Source organism: Manduca sexta, chromosome 17, assembly GCF_014839805.1.
Source record: "Manduca sexta isolate Smith_Timp_Sample1 chromosome 17, JHU_Msex_v1.0, whole genome shotgun sequence".
NCBI lineage: Eukaryota > Metazoa > Arthropoda > Insecta > Lepidoptera > Sphingidae > Manduca > Manduca sexta.
Genome location: NC_051131.1, coordinates 14,593,095 through 14,612,078, shown reverse-complemented (window position 1 = coordinate 14,612,078; position 18,984 = coordinate 14,593,095). Strand labels below are relative to the sequence as shown.

The window sequence follows — 18,984 nt, the reverse complement described above, 5'->3', positions numbered from 1 at the left end:
TATTATTTCGTATTTTAGATTATTAAAATAAACAGTAAGGAATATTATACTAATTGTTTTATTGTCCACCATTAAATTAAATAAATGTAAGGTAGGTCGTAAAAAAACAAAATGTAGTAAAAACAACAATTTAATTTCATGTCTTGAAAGTAGAAATATGTCATTTAAGATACAATTCATAGATGGCGCTTTTTACAACATTAGACTGATATGCGTTACAAAATTGATACTTATTGTTAAAAAATCGTATTTTTCAATGAAACTTGCAGACACCATTTTTTATTTTAATATACTTTTGTATTAATTTCCATAGAACTTAAATAATGGTTCTCATCCATGTCGCGTTTGATTTCCATCTCTTGCACATTACCTTCAAAATTAACACAACACTTACTAACTCCTTAAATTATGTAAAATATTATATTACTTATATCATCTGCAAGTTTTTGTGAAATATATTGATTAGAAGTCCTATGGCACACAGTTAGGTACGAGAGTATATATTATAATTATTCATAAACTTATATCTAGTTATGAAGCGTTATCTATTAGCATTAACCTAGTTCTTTTGTCATAAAAAATGACTAGATTGCTAGATTTTGCAGTATACTAATCTAAAGATCTAGGCACCTCATGTCAGCCTCGTTAGTAGTGACTAGCTTTGAAATCCTTTTCTGAATATTGACATTTCGCTGCCATTTGTAGTGGAACATTTCAAATTCAGAATTGTTCGATGGAAAACAAAGGACATTATTCATTAAGGTACATAATTTTTGGTGTATCATGAATACGTTTTGAAACAATATTATGACAATTAAATCGTGTACAAATTGCGTCACTAATTATGTAATAATGCACATTGACAACACATAGTTGAAAGTAAGTCACTAGCCAATAAATAGTTTTGATACAAAACATGAAGAAACGATTTCACAGAAATCAAATTAATCTAAGTTAGAGTTGAAATATAATCCTATTCTTCGTTACACGTGTACGTATTAGAACCGATCTTTTAATTACGTTATCATTAGTTTTAATAGTAAAAATGAGAAATTAGGACCTGTGGCCCAAAATGTGCTTTGACGTCAAATGTCATCCCTTTGTGGTATCTCTCGAAAACCTATCCTAATGTACAAAACAGTGAATCACATTTGTACTTATAGAGTGCTAGATGTAAAGTGTAAAACCATCAAAAGATACGCTACTCGTTCGCGATCGGAGGACGGAAACGATCAATTGCACTTTTGGTTTATATTAGACTTAGATAGTAGGCTTGCTGATGGCGCCTCATGCGCAATGTCAGGCTAATAAACCATGAAATCATTTGAGTTATCAATTATTGATGTCATGGGATGGGATTTAGAACACAAAAAAGGATTATCTCTCCTTGCATACGGCAGTAAAAGGATATCATTTTGATAGCTTGTTACATCGGATTGATAAATTTACTGAGTCTAGATATCGTTGAAGTTGCTTTGTCCTACAGCATACTGAACAAGATATTATTATAACGCCAATGAATAATAACAATGAATACGACTGAATAAAAAAAAAGAACTAATGATGCACAAGCTGGTACATACAAGATTTTTCGTATTACTTATATTTAGAGAATAATCGTTGTCAATTGTCATGGTAGTTTCAATATCTAAAGAAACATTTTGTATAATTATTTACAGATTGGGAGACATCTTTTGAGTAAAAAATCCACTAGTAAAATACCAATTTCGCTAAATAGATTTAAAATTTCTTGGTATTAATATTATGTTATTATTGGCTATCGCCTGGTAAATCTAACTTTTGATTTTAGGCGTGGTATCGTGAGAATTACGATTATAATATATAAGAGCTAAAAGTAAAAATATAAGTTATAAAACTAAAACCCATGCCTTTCACTAACTTTCATGTCGTTGTTGGGGTTTGGTTTAACGACTTATATTTTTATTTATATTAACTCGTAAGCGTTTGTTGCAGAACTTCAGACTTTTTCGACGATGATATTCAGGTCTGTCAATACTTCATGATGTTATACAGATATGTATAGTATACCAGTGCCAGCACCGTACCAGACGCCAACAAGATTACGGAGGCTACTCGGCAACAGACTATGTGGCGTTTTCCATCGTTTTCACCTAGAAAAAACATTTTGATTAGATTTCTAAAAACCTCATTCAATTAAAATTTGTTTATACGATTCGCCATTAAATATTTTCGTATTGGATTGCCTTTTTATGAAATTACCTATAATTTTTGTACAATTTTTTTTTATGAATAAAATTAAAAGTGGCTCTACTTTCGCTGTTCAGATTTTAGTTATCAATAACAGATGGCGCTAAATACAAAACTCACCAGTGAAAACGAGGAACGCAAGCGGTATGCCCACAGCGGCTCCCAGCGAGTGCGCCGACCACGCGACGTGATCGTACGAGCGCACGTGAGACCGCGGCAGAGAGTTGTTGAAGGACTCCGACGAGCGCAGCAGCGCCCAGCACCCCTCCGACGCGCCCAGCACCAGCACCGACAGCGGTCGGAACCACCACAATGGGATGTGTCCAAATCTAAACACATCAGATTATATTACTTCTCTATACATTTTAAAGTTTATATGAAATTGTGTAGAAAAAAAATGAATGCTACGTACTTATTTATATCGGTCATTTAAATAAGAAAATTATTGATTAAGCCGTAGGTGATCACACAATGCTTTGTGTAATATACAGGTCGTTTCGTACAAATATACAATAACACTTAATCAATAAATAATTAATTCAGGGAAGGAAAAAAAAAATAAATCCAACAACAATAAACAATAATTGAATAGTATGACTATGCGCACTGAAAATTATTACAATTTAATAGAGTTAATTGAAAGAGAGTGGTTTGTTACATATGGTTCTCAGATATGTACGCGATAACTATAAATAATTTATTATTTGAATATAATCATCGTACATTGTATTTAGTATTCCGGGAAGATTCACAGAGTCGCGAGCACGGTCTAGTTCCCGTCGACGATAGGTACATGCCTGAGACACACGTTGGGCAGGTGCGCGGTGAGCAGCGCGTACACGGCGGCCGAGGCGCCCACCACGCGCACGCTCGGCTGCAGCGCGCCCGCGCCCAGCGCGCCCGCCGCCACGCCGCCGCCCCACACGCACACCACGCGCCACCACCCCTGCTCGCTCTCCAGCCGCCAGCCCACCTGCCGGCAGACACTCGGTAACAATGTTGCCAAGTATTCGAGTGCACACTACGACATAGTGTACGTGAGGTCGCTACTACATGTCTTAAACGCAATATATTGCGAATTGTGTGAGTTTTATAAGACATTAACCCTAGACTTTAAGGTGTCCATCATTCTCATTTAGAAAAAAAGGTCACACGCACAAAACATTCATAACAAATTGGACCGTCCACTAGCTTGCGCATCCCGGACGCTATCATTTAAGATTTAAATATAACTACTTACATGAAACTACAATATTGCAACTTATATTCGAACATAGCAAATTATCTACATCTCTGATTGATATAATAATAAGTCCATAATAAAATACCAAAGTTACAAGCTAAAATTTAAAATTAAAACCTTGCTTAAAATATACTTACAGCAAGAGCGACGAGTGCATTGAGCGCCAGGTGACCGTTGTTAGCGTGCACGAACCCGTATGTGAGGAGGCGCCACGGTTCACTCCACCACGAGCCAGGAGACCACTCCAGTAGCCGACGGAACTCCGCGGATGCCAAGAAATGGATCGATATCTGCGTCAAACATAATCCTAATAAATGGGATGCTTTTGATACTCTGACACATTAAATATGGCTAAGAACTCCAAAAATGCTGTCGCTAAATAATCCTTGAAATCGGAATGCAATCGAGTTCACCTACACTGCATTACTACATAGCATCAAACCTAAACAAAGCGATGGTGATGAAAGTCTGCGGAGAACCTTAGAAAAAGTAAAATTTAAACATTAAGGAGAGAATGTTCAGAGATACTGGACAAAAAACCATATATTACGCTAAAATTGTTTTAAATTACATTATTTTAATTACTTACTTACCATAACAAAAATCATGGAGGTAATAAAACGCGGTGGTTTCAGTAAGGCCACTAACTTCTCCTTCCTCTTCTGAAAATTCGATTTCTTCTTCTTAACATTCTTCTGTATTTGAGGACACTTGGTATGCTTCTTATGTCCGTGCACTCCCAGAGTCAATCCATCTTGGAGTCGTGGTTTGGTTTTGGTCTCTACCGTCGGGAGTAACCTTCGATTCTCCCCTGGACTGCTCGGTTCAGCCTCATTCTCAGTCCAGCCGTAAGCGGCGGGTGGACTTTGGGGTAGGATCCTACTGCCATGTACCGGTACACTGGGAGCCTTAGGGTTGAGGGCAGCCTCGCAATCTTCAGCGTCAGGTGCCATGGTATTGGACCTCTGTCATCGCCTATCCAAACTCATGGTTTCTGTAACTGTGAGACGAAATATTAGTTGTGTCCTGTTATATAGCGAATCAACGGGAAAAGATATTAATTTATTTTACCTCTACAGTTTAATTAGGAATTCCAGTATTAAAGGAAGTTCGATTATTGTCTGCGGTTTATAACAATATTGAAGATTTATTTATATATAATTGAAATTTTTTATTTGGATAGATACGTAAGCTCATAGCGATACTTTTATTCGAGCACGGAAGAATGCAGTCAAATTCAAGAATGCAGTCAAATTCAAGAATGATTCTGCCAACGAGAGGTGCTTCTAACTGTCGACACTCGTCACCATTATGCCGACCTACCGAAAAGTTTCTTCACATTATTCTTCAATTACGTGAGCTGTGTACAAACTAAGCCAAAATTGTTCCTGCAGTGCCCAAAATATTGCACCGACCCCACATTAAAATATTTTGCGAAAAGGTGGCTACTGATTCACGGCCGTTTACAATAAACGATCTCAATCTTAATCTTAATCCCAAAAAGAAAACATGTCAAAATTTGTAAGAACGTCAAAATACTTTGTATCGATTGGTCCAATTCCGCATTGGTCGACAAAGCGATTAGATTCGTTTATTGAAAACAGTAAGGAGGCGAATAAGTACTTGTTTTCACATGTTATACACGGACTCGCAAAGAAGTCCCATTACACCTGAGTAAGCCGTAAGGTAAGCGGAGTAGAGTCCATATAGAATGTCGATTCATAAGAAATGGTTACCTTTCGCGAGTCGCAATTGGAGTGATCGAAACCAAAAGTTAGAAGGTCATTATAAATTATGTAATTATAGCATGCGGAAAACTGTATTATGCAAGCTCGCACGTGCTGCATTTGTCGCAGTATCTGTTTGTTTGTCGGCTATATTTGTATTTAATTGGATGTTTATTATTTATGCATTATCTGTCCTTATTAGAGGCTCATCTATAGTATTGTTGTTGTTAAGTTAAATATTCTACCATTCTTATACTTCCCGGACTTACTCCTCCAAGAATCGAAAGTTTTTGAATGTTATCCTACAGTAGTTTAGGTGGTATGTATTTTTTAAATTATATCAGCTCAAAGTTATATAATAAAGCTTAAAGAAACACGTAAATAAAGTCTTCATAAGACTGGAAATAAACTTTTTTGCCAAAATTCGTTCTTCAAAGTACAATAGAGTATGGATGATACTAGCAGACGCCTAGTCATTCCGCAGGAAGGCTAAACATCCTCCTTTGACAATAACATTATATATACAAGTATTATCCTTAATTCTATTGTCATAGTACATCTGGGAAAACCCATTAAATAGATGTGTGGTCTAGTTTATAATTATTATGATAAAACAGACAAACGTATCTGCTCTACTTATTATTTATAACTCATTGCGTTATAGTAAGCCAAATAGGTCTTTTAATTTTACCTGCGTAAATATATTTCCTGATTTAAAATTTATCTTGAAGTCTGTCTTTCTGTTGCTTCTGGAATGAGTATTTAGATTTTATGCCGTGGAAATAAACATACGAGGTATGGATAGCTTCCATTTTGAAATAACAGACAGATATTTCACAAACAAATGGTACGGCTTTACTCCCGAAAGGTTAATTAGTTAGAATTAGCAACTATATTTTACCGAGCTTATATACTCCATCCCTTGATTTAATGAAGATGAGTGATGAGCCTATCGCTGTAGCTGCCTTTATACAATGATCTACTTATATAAAAATAACATTATTTACTATAATTTGTTACTTATCTTCTATTTTATTATACGAAATCTATCTCGATATAGGTTTTTTTAACGCACATGTTATAGTTGATAGACCTAATCCATCACGCTAGTGCAATACGTGTCGAATCGACGGGACCTCGTCTGACACATACACGTGAACTCGTAAGAGCAACTCGACATAACAAGAAATTTTGATATAATACGTGAGTGTGTATATAAAATAAGTATTAAAAGGACCCTTCTTCATGGTGGAGAAATCGTAAGTACGTTGCCGACCTTTTGCAAGGGCAGGGAAATGAATATAAACCCTCAAATATGTAGTAAAGCTTTCCGTCGGGTGTCCGTAAGATTGTGGTGCAACTCTTGAGTAGCCGATAACTTAACATGTATATATCACACCCTTAGTACTATGGTGACCTAATTAAAACGTAATTGCATCACTGTACATACAACTAGTACGTAAGACGACCTAAAAAAGAACGATTTGGGGGAACAAAAAAAGATTTGAAAACAATTAAGAAGGCAGTGAATTGGGCGGTCATCGAAAGTAAGAATCTATGTTTCTATTGTATATATTTTTGTCTTTATCTCGTCATAGGATTATAGAGCATGCTCTGGAATGTCGTTTTTTACCAAAATCAGGAAATATATAACTTTTGAGTTAGGTCACTTTAGATCTAAGGGTGCGATATGTTGATATTGCCACCCAAGTGCCAACACCTCACACAATTCAAAGCGTACGCCTTTTGTAAGTGTCAAACGATGCTTATCAATGCATCCATTGTCTATGACTATCGCTTCTGAATTCTGAATCTTCGTAACGCAGAGGTTTAAGTGTTAAATGAGAGTGGTCCCGGGTACTTTTCCCGAATTTCGGATGGCAGCTGGTTGTAGTAGTAAATTTATATGACTGATATTAAGTTTATATCTCCGTCAATAAGCCTAATTACAGGGAAATATGTTTAACCTGTTAACTAATTCCTAATAGGAAACATAAATATTATATTAAGTACATATATAAATACATTGTTTATTGTTTAAATTATACAAAATATGAAGTGTCACGTGATGCCACTGTCTTCAACTAAATTATGAAAAATGCTATACCGATTTATTTATACAGCAGCCATTTTCGGACCCACCGTGTGACGTCACTGTATACACCACTCTACAAAACTCCGCAAACATGCGTTATATCGCACGTTCTTTCATTACGTTCCGTTTCACCAAAATAACATGTACGATACAAAACATTAAGAGTTATAAAAATATTGGTTTAACGATAAAAATAAATTTGAATAAAAATATATCACTCAAAACTGATAGTGATATTATTTGACAGACTTCGCTTGCACATTTCATTTTCCGCACTAGGACTTACTAAATTAACATAAAACAGTTCATTGTGTAGCGTAGACTAGACAACTGATTCGCATATTATAAACGTGTATTTAACACTTGATGACATATTAATTAGTCAATGAACCCACAAACACGACTATTAGGCGACCTAAAATAACACACCTTTTGGAGTTCCGCAACCAAAAGCAACGTGAACTTACAAAGTCAGTCCATTGTCTGTCTCGCATCACAAATATTTGTCATAAATAGATATCATTGATTTTTTTACATCGACTTATTAGTAGATAGACTATACTTGAATGCCAGTGTTTTTCTACATATGGGCGCGGCAAAGTAACCCCAATGGACAGAATAGTAAGTAGAGGGGGCGCCAGACAAAGTAACGACTGACGAAAATGATAATTATCACTCGCCAGTCGATACAAACGTGCCGGTCTATAAAATAATGATGGGCTTATTGATTATTATTTGTTTATTGTGATTCATGCACATTACCATTATATTATTGTACAGACATGTTACATGGCTAAGCACCGAAACTAGAGAGAGGGCCATGTGGGTATGGAACACATAGACATTATTTTTTAATCGATTACTAATCTTTCACATAGTCTGTTTGAAACCAGATATACACAGTCTGATCGCCTGTATTCGGCGTGTTCCTACAACCTTTATCAAGTCCTTTGTCCATCTTGCAAATGAACACGGTACTTGTACTTGCCAGTACGTGGTCTTCACTCGAGACTTTTTTCCTCATTTGCCGTCAGTTTTGCGAACTACGTGCCCCGCTCACTGCCACTTTTCCTTGCTAATTACTTTCTTTTGAGAATCTTCTCTTTTGAAATTTGATCGCGTAAAGAAACACCAAGCAAAGCACCCTCCATAGCTCCCCATGTGACCGTGCGTCGTATTAGACGACCCATAGTTACAAGCTACGGAACCCCAACGTACGTACATACGTTCTATAACTAATAACGCTCAGCACCCATATACAGCCGTCGAACTGTCTGGACACACGCATCATTATTCATAACGCGAATAAATAGCGTGTAATGATGTAACTTAACGGTATTCTTCCGCTCCAGGATATTAATCAGTAATTAGCCCACGCATTGCTTATTATGCGCGGTGGTGGGTCGCTATATACGGCCGGTGCCGTCTCGCCGTCTGTCAGCCGAGATGATCGCGATACGAGCGTGCCAATCATTCAACAGGATTTGAATTATATTTTGGGGTGGTGTGCATCCGAGGACCTTGGGGGATGTTACTCATCACCTTTGTAGGGAAACTCGGTCAGCGGAAGGTTGTGCCAAGGTCAGCATGTTTGTAAATATATGAGTCATTAATTATACGTAAATCTGACCATTTATTTTAATGGCATTACTACTACTGGTATCTATTCCGCGAAATTGAAGTTTGCGAACGGAAAAATATATATTTCTAAGTATTATAATTTGTAGCAGATACAACGAAAAGCTCTTATCGCATTTTGAGAAGAAACAAACTCCACAAATCGACGCCACGGGGATCCTTTTATCTTTTGCCGGTCGGCACTATCTAAAGGCTTCACTTCTCTTAACATCAGGTGCAGTGAAGCCACTTCCGATAAAACAAACCTCACACCTAATATGAATACATTGTAATGAAAATATACATAAATAAACTCCATAAAGTAGTAATAAATCTCTCGTACCTACATTAGCACGCCGTCGGGGCGCGCAGCACGCACGCGCCACACGCACTCACTATTTCTATTTTCGGCACAAACTAAAACTGACCAGATTTTTTTAATGACTGGCTAATTTTTATAGAATGACTGCAATGTTATAACACTGGTGGCCCCGTTACTGGAAGAGGGGTCAGCGATTAACTAAAACGAAACCGAGTGTCCAATCCCAAATAGAGACAAAATTTCATGTCATCGTATTTATTATTCAATGTCGAGTGATGAAAAATGTTTACGGTACTAGCAAAAAAACATCTAGTTTCAAATCTCAAAACACTGAGCATTGCGCTATCATTGTCAGATATTACCGAGATGATAAACCTTAATATATTGTGGCGTTAAGTGGATAATTAACTTAGCGTGGATTATATGACTAATGCCATAGTTAAGACATTAGTTAGAGTTAGTAACTCCATCATGGCAAAGAATCAGGATGGCAGATATAAAACTCTAATATTTTATCCTTTTAAATTAGGAAACTAAATCACTGAAATATATTTGATAATTCCGCTGACTCCCGCACAGGATCTACCACCTACTGCATTCTATACCTGATCTATAAATACAAAACATCCTCACTTAGCTATGGTATTGTGGTTAGTAGTGAAATACTAAGTAAATTATTATTAATTTATAGTATTTCTATTTTTAACGCGGAAAACCAGTGTTCATGTGTAATTTGCTAGTAACATCACCGTTGGTAACAGATACATAGCGACTATAAATTAAATGTAGGAAAATATAACACGTGTCACCAGTAAGTATGGAGAACTATAAATATTATATGCAGTGATAGTGAATTACAGCCCGTATTCTTTCATTTAATAACAATATTGACAAATTACAATACGCCTATTTCTTATTCTACTACGATAAAGAAATTATATTATATGGTATATTGTATACTATATTAATATTACCATATTGTCTATCCAACTAGAACCAACAGCTGCCTACTTTCATCGACTCGCCCATTTACTTGCCTATTACAAACATCCTTTCGTTTGTAAAGCATTGGTTTGAGTACCTATAAATACAAGCATATGGTTCGCTAAGTGGGGCATAAACAGTGTATTGCTACAGCTGGCCTCGACCTTGACCTTGAGATTTTTGATCCATTTAGCATTCCCGTCCGACGGGTGCTCTCACAACGTCACGAGTACGTCTTTACATTTTATATGTTTATGGGTTACCATTACAATGATATTCAAAAGTGGATTGCAAAAGATTATGCTATCCTAGTACGTATTGTAAATGTGAGCATTTATTTTGCGTAACGGTAGACCAATACTATACCTTTCTGTTTGCTGTATTTTATCAAATTTCGCGTTGGTACAGAGGCCTTTATTCTGTGAAAAATCAATCTCGCGGGCAGTACCTATTAAATATTGATCCAAATCCATCCAGTGGTTTCTGGTTTTACTTCTAAGAACCATCCTAATTTAATATAGAAACATCTTTCCAAACTTTCTCATTTATAACCTTACTAAGATACAGATAATAGCGACTCTATAACGGGAAGATGTAAAGTTATTTCTGGAGATAAATAACATAGCGCGCGTCGCTTCTTCCTTATAACATTTCATTTGGTGCATTCTTCAGTGGTTCTATATTCCTTTTGTGTTTGAGATTTTAACATGCCTGTTTATATTAGGACCACTTAAGAATGTCTCTCGCCCAATTGTTTTGGCACAATTAAATAATAAAAGTTATTTTGGGTTATATTATTTTATCGAAAATATATACTTAATGAATCAAGGACGCAGCGCGGTAGTCTTACTGTAATTTTTTATATTAATTACTTATCTATGTTTAAAGAAATATGTTTTACGATAAATCGAGGAAAGATTCAATCATTGATTTATAAAATATACACCTACATAAAAATATATGTTTTGGAAGATTACATGAATCATTCATTATCATGCCATTATAATGAATCGGTATGGCATGAGCTATTTCATAACTAAAGGACAAAATGCTCTTTCTGTCTGAAAATTGCAGTAGTATATTCACGTAGGGGGAAATCAATAATGCAAGTATAGGCGTCAATATTATCCAGTCCTCAGCCGCCTCGGTAACATTCTTCCGTATTTATCAAATTTAGTTCACATGTAACTTGGGAATTCATGAACTGCATTAAATATCGTGTGCATTAATTATTTTAATATCTACTTGAATGTTTCATTGAAATAAAAATACTTTGCGGATATTTTCACTTTTTATTTTATTTTTACTCCAAAAGCAAATCTATCTCCGTACATCGGCCGTCAATGTCTCACGTTTTACGTTTTTTTATAATTTTAAAACGAAGGTAATATGACACTAACATTTGCGACGACCATCTCCTAACTCCGACTAGTGACGATGAAGAGTGCAATGTTGGAAACGTCATAATTAAATAAAAATCTAGATAAAATCTGCAAACAGTTTTATTTAGATCATGTAACCATTACTAGATCGTAAATATTTCGAATGCATGAGATTACATTGGGATTTTTCAACTTCCATGGAGTTTACAAGCGCTCTTGTGTTTCTGTTTGCAAATATAAGCAGTCTAATTACTGAACGTTGAATGTTCGACGAGCGTAGTGCAACTCCATGCAGTATTTTGTACATGCAGGTTTTATTACAGTGTATACACGGCGATGTATATTACAGTTATATTAGTATGTATATAGAGTGGCGGCGTATTGTGAAGCTTGCCACCAACACATGAAACGATGACCACGACCGCTCTGTCAAGAGTAAACGACAAAGAAGAAGAAGATACGCAGGTAGACTTTATTTTGTTTTTTCTTCACTATTGGACAGGTGCAAATTGGTGTTTGAAAAATAACCCTTAAAAGCCAAAAGCTACCATTACACGTCATTGATATCGCGTTATGAAACAACAGGTTAAGTGGTGTGGTGGGACCGGACTGGGGGGCCGGCGGGGGACAGTGCCCACGCTGTGCTCGTTAATAGAGTGTGTTGTTGACCCGTGCGTCACGCGGACACGCGACACTTGATGCGCCGCGATGTCACGCAGTGTCCATAAATAGTGATATTCTGGGATAATATTGTTTGTTTTTAGTTTTATGCCTTCTTTATTGAGGATATTTTTGTTTTGGTATAATTCGTAAAAAAATATTATAATTGGCGCCCAAAAGGAACTCCGTTGCTTAGCCCATTTATGCAATATAATGACGCTATGGATGGCTAATGTCTAAGGGATTAATTATGGTACCAGAAAATGCTTTACCTGCGGACAAAGCCGCGAGCAACATCTAGTATAATATAAAATTTTGCATATCAAACATGACAATACATGTCGCAATTATATGTAAAACAAAGGTGTATAATAGGTTATTGTTACTAACAAACATAAACTCACATGCCACAATACTTAATGTATTAATTGCATATTTTTTCCTTGTCATTAAAGCAATCATTGACCACAAAGGTCTAGTTCTGCACGACCCTTTTATAGATCAGGGCTGAGCTGATTAGAAACGAGTATTATAAAAGGTTTCTTAGATAAAAAGTTCATAAGTACTGTACAAATTGTATTTTATAAATGTATCAAATAATATTTAAGTCTAACAATATGTATTACAAAATCATAAAGTTTGTGATAATACTAGGATGTTTGTTAAAAGTAAAAGCAGAAATCTTTTTATGGTATCATATGAAAGTAAATACACAGCTAGACAAGTCTTAAATTATAATAATATTACCTTAAGTCGGAAAACATTGTTTCAATCGATTTTGCCCGCCATAGGGATTGAACCTGAAACCTCAATACAACAGTTGTTCCGCAGTGCAACTACGCAACTAAAGCAGTAAAAAATAATAATTTTACAAAGAAACTTAATCGTAACTTTATAATTACCATGAATAACATTCAAATAACATTATGCTTCTACGAAATTTAATTGCGTCAATATTTACATCGATTATATATTATGAATTTAAATCGGACGTGAGAATCGGTATGCCCAAATAACAAACAGGAAAACCTAAAACTTTAAAAACCTATGTTTTTTCCTGCCATCGTCCTTAATTTAACATGATTCGCCGTCACATTAGCGCGTACATTCGATTCGTCTAATTAAGGATATAATTCGTACAAAGGAGCCGGGGTACGACCTGTACGACAAACTACAACGATTACTAACTGTCATAATTATGTAGGCCATCGGGACGTCTCGCACGCCCTATCTAGTTGGTTAATTACTTAACATACTGTCATATTTATGAGTGAGGTCAATGGCCTTAATATACTAAGTACGGGGTAGTGCAAGTACAAGTCGAGTCATAAATTGCTTGGGGTCTTGGTTAAAACGCTGCAGTTACTAAGCAGAAGGCTTAAGTGCAGTTACTAAGCAGAAGTTACGAGCCCAAACCGAGTCGTACGACGCAGAGTCTGCTCCCTGCGGCTGCGGTCTGCAGCCTGTCCCGAACTATCTTTAACATCGAATGTCTCGGAGTGACGAGCAATGTGCAGTGCCATGCAGTGCTCTGAGAGGTTCCGGGTTTACACTGTCATTGAGAATAAGGCCTCGCGTAATGCTCATAAAGTTATTTAGTTGTTAATTTCATTATATAAGCGTTTTCGTGTACCTTTACTGTAAGCTTATATTCGATTCTAAATTAACACATACCATTGCACTTATAATAAAAAAATACTTATAACAGATGACTGAACTGAACTAAAATTTTATATTACGTCTCCTCTTGAGTTAGCACAAATCGTATCACTAAAACAAACTAAAAAGGCAATAATAATTCATTACAATGAACATCGACCGCATTAAAATTCCTTTTTCTTCAAACGCACACGTACTAGGAGTTATCAATCCCTTATCAGCAAGACGATAAGCAAAACAGCTGATAATGTAAACAATTAAACCCCGTTATACATACAAAGCTATGCTATTTGTTTGTTAACTATAAAAATTGCATTTGATTAATCAATTTGTGGTCTTGATACTTTTATTTGATAATGATGTCTTGTGTTTAAGAGCATATTAGACATCGAATCAAAACAATGTTTCGAATTTTAGCGCGGATTTTAGTTTTAATTTACTCTCACAGTTTCTTGGGAAGTAAAATACTCCCATTTGATCTTTAGATCTGTGATAGAAGTAATGTTAGATTTTAATTTAGATATACATTCACACACTCACGGCTTTTTTTTATCCTCGAAGGTGTAGGCAGACTGGCAACTGGTGCATTCACTTTAAGCCATGTACATATTCCATTCCATAATGTAATAGAGTGCCAGCAAATCGCCATATCGGGTACAAATTCTACACTTCAGGCTAATATTGTATGGAAAAACCTAATATCAATTTTTCTAACCCGGATCGAATCCAAGACTTCACTGCAGTTTTACGGTAAAACAACTACGCCATCGAGGCAGTCTATTCATTTGATAATTTAGATCTAAGATATCCAGACTCCTTAAAAAGAGATATCAAAAATCATAAGCAACCCTACAGACCTAAATTCTACTATTTTCCTTGAACGTCGGCAACACAACCACGATTATCCGGAATTGTGTATAGTTCTTATCTATCAGGTAACCTATTTATTATTTAACAAAGCCCCGCACGTAATTCCAGTTTCAGGATATGTCGTCATCACCTCTGCATACCGGTAAGGTTGAAGATAAAATTAATTAATTAACAGGAATTTGAAATCGCGAACGAGGAATTGACGTTACAACCCAATGAATTTACAGGAAAACAATTATCTCGTGGGATATTACCTCTGTAATTGATGTTGTGGTTTTGTAATCTGCAATATCATTACGCACCTGATCCTGCTCTATTTAAGTAATTGGTTTTTACGTTTCAGGTCGGGATTGCGGTTTGAACATAACGTTGTTTCCGATGTTCCAGATTATAGTTTATTTTACGCGGAAAATAAGTGACAATATAGCAATCAAACCCCGTGTACTGTGGTGCAGTACAGTACCACTATGGTACTAACCATACTAATGTTAACAGATTTGATAGAATGCTGAAGTTAATCTACTGAAACTAGGAGAGTAGTATGTAGACTCTTAAATATTTACGAAAATACTAATACTATAGAATAGTACTACTTCATTCATTCATTCACTACATTTAACCGAAAAAAATATAATAATCGATTTCACATATTCACCGCTGATAGCTTTTTGTCTGTACAAATCTTATGTTATCGCGTGGACTATAACATTAATATGATATTAATACAATGTAATTAAATCTTAATTATTGAGAATTATATGTACATTAAAATCTAGACATACAACTTGTTAAACTGGTTATTTCACTACGTCATTACGACGTAAATTTTGATTCGTTCTAAATGTTTGATCAACATTCTTGGCTAACCACAAATATTATCTTAAAAACGAGTCCTTTTCTACGCATTATGTAAATTTTAGGAAACTTAAATGTCAGCAACGCCTTGATTATGTTTAATAAGTTGATTATGGACGGAGATCATTTATTATCATTGGCTATTGACTCTACCCGATTTTAATGGAAGGTTTATGTTCAGCAGTGGACATCATGTGTTGATGATGATGACCAACGTTTTTTCTACTTGTAACCCTTCAACAACACAATAGTGCTTGCCAAGAGCTTGACTGTTCTAAACAATAAATAAGTAGTAGAAACACGTGTCTGTCATGTTTGTCTACTGCATGGGACGACTTGACCGAAGTAGTATATTCTTACGTGATCCATTAGTTTATAATAAAAATAATTTTAACAAAAAATTAAACCGCCTTCAAAAACCACTCAAAACCAAAAATAATTTCACATAACAGGTATATATTGGATACACATTTTGGAGTCGGTGCCTAATTAAAATTGCTAAATAATTAATACAAAAAAAGAAAAAAACACGTCGAATTGATAACCTCCTCCTTTTTTTGAAGTCGGTTAAAAACTATAACCTACGCAGAGAAACTGTCGCGCACGAGATCTTTATACACTTCAGATTCAAATCCCTCAAAACATCTTCGTCTATAATATGACAGTGATGAAGCGCATTTATCTGTTTTTGATGTAAAGTCATGGCCCGGAGCGGGACCACCCACCGGTTATCAAATACCCAACATGCATAATTATTATCGTACTTTATTACTGGGCTTTGGAAATCCGATTTACATTATAAAATTTCCAGAACTGACTGATTAACAGTACCTATAACAACAAATAACAGAGACAAATAGGTATAATATTAATTACATTATAAAAATAAACAGAAAAGGAAATTGAATATCCTAAGCACTACATCGTCTAAATTATCTATTGTTTAAACCAATGTTTAATTTCTAAGAACATGTAAAGGTGGGTTCAACGGATCTTTAGGTAACTTAGTATAAGTTGACGTCGAGCTTTCAGTTATTCACCCCTTTTATTTACAAAAAACAATATTACAAAATAGAAAATGTTTATAAAATTGTCGTTTCTAGATGTTAAGTAGCATTTAAACAATTTAATTCGTAAGAAACATTGTTTTATATTTTATGTTTAAGCCGAAGTTTGTTAACCGACTGCGAAAAAGGAGGAGGTTCTCAATTCGATGTTTTATTTTTGTGGGTTTGTTACGCGATTACTCCGCCATTTGTAGAGCGATTTTCAAAATTCTTTTTTATTCGCAAGGAGATACTTCTGAAGTGGTCCCATAGTCATCAAGTCAGGATCTGATGATTGGATCTTGGAGAAATCGAGGGCAACCCTCAAATTTTATAGGCCTACACATCGTTTTTCGTAAATGTTATGAGGTAACTTAAGTACTTGTGTATGGTAATCATCATGTTATATAGCTGAGCTGATGATGGAAGGTACAACTCCTTAACAGCAAGGAGTTACTCGAAGAGGCATCAACTGATTTAGTAAATTCTTTTTATGTTTGAAAGGGCGTTTGCCGTTTGGTCTCATAATTATTACTAACACAAAAAAGCAAAATATCAAAACATTATAACAAAAAATAAAACCGCCTTCAAAATCCACTAAAATCCAAAAAATAATTTAACTTTACCTATATACTGGTTACCAATTTGGAGTCGATGTCCAATAAAAATTAAACATTGTTTTGTTAATAAAATAATTTATGATTAAATTTATCTTAAATTATTTGCAAATTTTATTTGTTAATTTAATGTTTTTAGTTCTATGTTAATATTATGTCCCGTTGTCCTTAAAATCGACTGATTCTGGAAATTCACGAAACTAAAAAGGATAAATACCTGGTTATCAAATAAGGTAATAAGTTACCTGATAAATCCGAGCCATAAAAACACTAACCACACGTGTCCGAGCGCGAGGGCCGACTGCGAGACGCGCCCGACGCTCAACGAAAGCGGGTGTTACCGTCCGGAGAGCCGCGATACGACTGACCAGTTTCCTTGGCGTTATCACTTATCGCTCACACGAGCAGTATTACGATGACATGCCCTTTTGTTTATAATGCAGGGCTATCGGAGCAGAAACACCGAACTCAGATTGATTCTTGATTATAGTAATGATAAGACCATTACACCTAGTTTTTTTCGTAATAATTGTTTACCTTACTAATTAAAGTTTGGGTGTTTATTACTGTTGAACGTAGGTATTTGGATGAAATGTATCACTATGTTTCGAATAAACATATAAGTTTGTTATTCACGGAAAGTTCATAGTCAGATATTTAATCCGCGCAGGACGTTCACGCAGTTTCGCCACGAGCAAAACTGGACAATACCAGTACCATAAATATCATTGATGTTGAGCATCATTGATTAAACAACACGGATTTAGATGCACGTGCCTAATAGCACGTACATAATATAGTTTAACAGGAAAACAAGCAGTATTTAAAAAAATATTCGGTTACATTGTTAAAAGTGTCACACGGCTTTTTATAATTTTTAACATTTTCTTGAGCCGTCTGTTTCTTAGTCTAACATTACTACGATGAAGCAAATATTAGAAAAACAAATAAGGTTATCTAAAACATATGACGACTAAAGGAAAACATTGCGTATTTCTGTGCCTGTCGGAAGTAGGTATATTGTTCAGGATATGTGCCGCCGACTTCATATTTTGAGGAAATAACACCTTTTTGAAGAGGACAGATCTTAACCGTCACACAAAACGCAACAGCAACCTGTCGCTTCACTTAGATTTTCTGGCAGGCAGTAGTACCCCAGTTCATTTAGGCTGTAAATAATCTTTATAACATGACTTCCACCTCAATATAATCATATTTCTTAGAACGCTACATTGTATTAGCTCAGTATAGTGATATACCCCGCCAGCTGTTCTGCGGTTAACCGACGACGTGTTCTCTGTGCGGTGAGCGATCTCTCGGACACAAATCACTTCACAACTCTTATGTTTGTTCGTTCGTATTTATTCGATCGTATATTGTTTGATCGCGTTGAAACTTCGAACGGTAATACATGCATCAGTTTCTGATAATAATTTATTATTTAACTCCTGTTCAATTTGTACGTATTCTATGCGTCTGGGCATCTTTGAATGGACTATAACTAATTAAAGTAGGTGATGATGGAATGTGATACACTTTCTCCAATAATTATTACATTGAGTTTAGTTTTATAATCAAAAATTGATAAAAATTCGTGACGATGTCTTATTTTTACGCGAATTTACTTTTCGGACGACCAACCTCAGTCCGCCACGTGACCTCATGGTTCAGCCTCAGC

At 35.5% G+C, this 18,984-nt stretch overlaps 1 protein-coding gene across 1 annotated transcript; it reads right to left on the bottom strand.

Moving 5' to 3' along the window:
* Window positions 1–114: 114 nt before the first annotated feature.
* Window positions 115–17,722, bottom strand: LOC115448057 (protein rhomboid). The gene is made up of 6 exons (XM_030175352.2): window positions 17,552–17,722; window positions 4,066–4,472; window positions 3,610–3,762; window positions 3,027–3,202; window positions 2,350–2,558; window positions 115–2,132 (listed from the first exon to the last, which is right to left on the bottom strand). The coding sequence occupies exons 2-6, from the start codon at window positions 4,423–4,425 to the stop codon at window positions 2,011–2,013; spliced, it is 1,020 nt and encodes a 339-aa protein (XP_030031212.1). The 5' UTR covers window positions 4,426–4,472; window positions 17,552–17,722; the 3' UTR covers window positions 115–2,010.
* Window positions 17,723–18,984: the final 1,262 nt, after the last annotated feature.